Source organism: Gavialis gangeticus, unplaced genomic scaffold (assembly GCF_001723915.1).
Source record: "Gavialis gangeticus isolate Ggan-Ray unplaced genomic scaffold, GavGan_comp1, whole genome shotgun sequence".
Lineage (NCBI taxonomy): Eukaryota > Metazoa > Chordata > Crocodylia > Gavialidae > Gavialis > Gavialis gangeticus.
The window spans coordinates 150,906,384-150,908,867 of record NW_017728992.1 but is presented as its reverse complement, the minus strand read 5'-3'; the positions used below and the strand labels follow the sequence as shown (position 1 = coordinate 150,908,867).

The 2,484-nt window shown below is 46.0% G+C and overlaps 1 protein-coding gene across 1 annotated transcript in view; it reads left to right on the top strand.

Annotated features, from left to right (window-relative positions):
• Positions 1-1,447: 1,447 nt before the first annotated feature.
• Positions 1,448-2,484, top strand: part of NBN (nibrin) — a 55,256-nt gene continuing 54,219 nt past the window's right edge. The window contains exon 1 of the mRNA XM_019527897.1: positions 1,448-1,581. Coding sequence (XP_019383442.1) covers positions 1,555-1,581 — 27 coding nt within the window. The 5' untranslated portion in view covers positions 1,448-1,554. The remainder of the gene's footprint in view (positions 1,582-2,484) is intronic.

Here is a 2,484-nt window from a genome sequence, read left to right as displayed (position 1 = left end):
GGCAGGCAGGCGGGTGGGCTGCGCTGACTCCCTGTCGGTCTCGGGGTCCGCGGGGAAGCGTCGCGGCGCTGCCTGTGGCCCGCCGAGAAGAGGCCGAGGCGGAGGCCACGTTTGCCCTTAGTGGAGCCGGGCGAGTGGCCTTCGCCTCCCTGGGGAGCGCAGCTGGGAGCCGAGGTTTCCCCGCGGGGGTGTTGGGGTGAGAGTGCGCCTGCTCGGTGCACGCAGCTTGCCCTGTGGCGCCGCCAGGCTCGTGGACCGCATGGGGGGCCGGCCTCCGAGCCGTGCCCGGGGGCTCTGCCCAGGGTGCCACCTCTTGGCCTCCCCGCCTCATTTTTCCTAGGCAGGAAGCAAGCTGCCTTCATTTCTCCTTCCAGCCTTGTGACGCAAAGGGAAAGCCCCGCTCTTCCCTCCTCGAAGGCAAAGAATAGACTTTCTGCCGCCTATGTTTCCTTGCCTGCAGGAGGGGAGTTCCTCTGTTCTGCCCCCTCTGTTTGTTTTTAAGTGTCAGTACCCGTGATCCCTCCGTGTTTTGCCAACTGCTCCTCAGTGAAATCACCGTTCCACTGAATTTTATTCCTGGCAGGACTATGCTTGTTGGTTTCGGCATAGCTACCTAAGGGTTTTTTTTAGTGACTTCCATGGGGAACCCCAGGCCCTGTGTGCTGGATCTGGCAGCCAGTGCTGGCTTAGGTGGGGAAGGAAGGTTATGTGGCCCCCAGGACCCAATCTCAGTTTGCAGGGGGTGGGGCTGGGCCCTTAGGAACGAATCCTGGCAGGAGGGGGCAATGCTGAGCTCCACGGTCCTAGGTGGCCTGCAGAAGGGCTCCATACTACTGGTCTGGCCCACAGAGCACCACTGACTTAATCCCTCCTCTCATCTATCTTCATCAGGGAAGGTTTCTCACTCAGCAAGTCAAGTAACTCTTTTTTATACCGGCTCAAAATATAGCAATTGTGCCATCATGTGGTGTTGGTGATATAAACCATGAAGGAGAAGCAGACTGATATTTGAAAACTGGCTTCATTTCTCTTTCATATTGTAAATATTTGCAGTATTAGAAGAAGTGTTAATCTGAGTCTCTCTTCTATGTTGTCCTCCTAAATAGTGTTTTGGGACATCAGTGTGATGTATGTTTGTCTGAATCTGGTTCACAACCAATGTATTTTTAGAGAAAACTGAAGTAGTAACTTTTTTTTTCTTCTTTGAACCAGTACGGTGATCTGTTTTATCTGCAGAAGGTTGTCAAGCAATACATTTTCCATCACAAAAACAAGCACTATCAAGTGGACAAGAGCTACTCGGAGGCAAATATAGGATGTTCTGTGAAGTATAGGATTGTCTGTGACATGCCCAATAATTCTTGAATGATGTGATTGAGTTTTAGATCTTGTTTAGAAGCTTTTAAGTAGTTCACATTTAAATGAATATTTTTAACGTTTTTCTCAGGAGAGCCGTATCGACTTTTGGTTGGTACAGAATATGTTGTTGGACGCAAGAGCTGTGCAATTTTAATTCAGAATGATCAATCAATCAGTAGAAATCATGCAGTACTGATGGTCAGTCCTCCTGAATCTAACGTTGTAAGTAATCACTTTGCTGTATTATGGTTACATCATGTAGATGGATAAGCTGTCCTAATGTCATTGATCCACTCCTGTTCTAACAAACCTACACTTTAGCAGTGGAACCAAGGGTACCTGGTTTTTATACTGATTATTTTGAAGGGCTTTTCTAAATGGGGAGATTTACTGGGACACTGATGCCACTGCTGCCATCTCTGTCACTGTATGTACTCTCTTATTTCTCCTATTTCTGAGTAAGTGTTTCTGAGATGTGAGGAGGTAAGTACTGTAATAAATTTGTATTTGAAATGTAGTGCTGCTAAATTCAGAAAAGTTTCAGAGCAATGCCTGGAGTCTAAAAAGGCTGAGAACCTCTGAACTAAGTGTAACCTTTACATGGGTTATGTAACAGAATTTAAAATTGAAATAGACCACCAAAGAAAGAGATTGTTAATTGTTACAATCTTGAAGATGATTGATTTAAGGCATTTGGATATAAATAATCAATTACCCTTACAGTTTTGTGGATTTTTTGAATGATATAAAATGCAACCTGAAATGTTGCAGGGAGTTTACCTATATGCATTGGGTTAATCTGACTGGCAACAAATAGCATATGTAAACTATAAGGGTAATAGAGTCCATTTGTAGTTTCTAGGCCAGTTACAGAGAAAAAAATGGTTGGGGACATACATCACACTGAGCTATTGCAACTTCCCTGTAGTGGTACATGAATAAAGTTGTTGTGGCAGAATGCCCTCCCAGCATCCATGGCCTTTGTGACCTGATTGTAGAAGGCAATCAGGTTGGTCTGACATGATCTCCCCTTAATAAATCCATGCTGATTGCCCCTGAGCATCATTTCTGATGCTGGCCCCTCACAAATGTGCTCCTTGATGATCTTCTCAAAGAGTTTCCCCA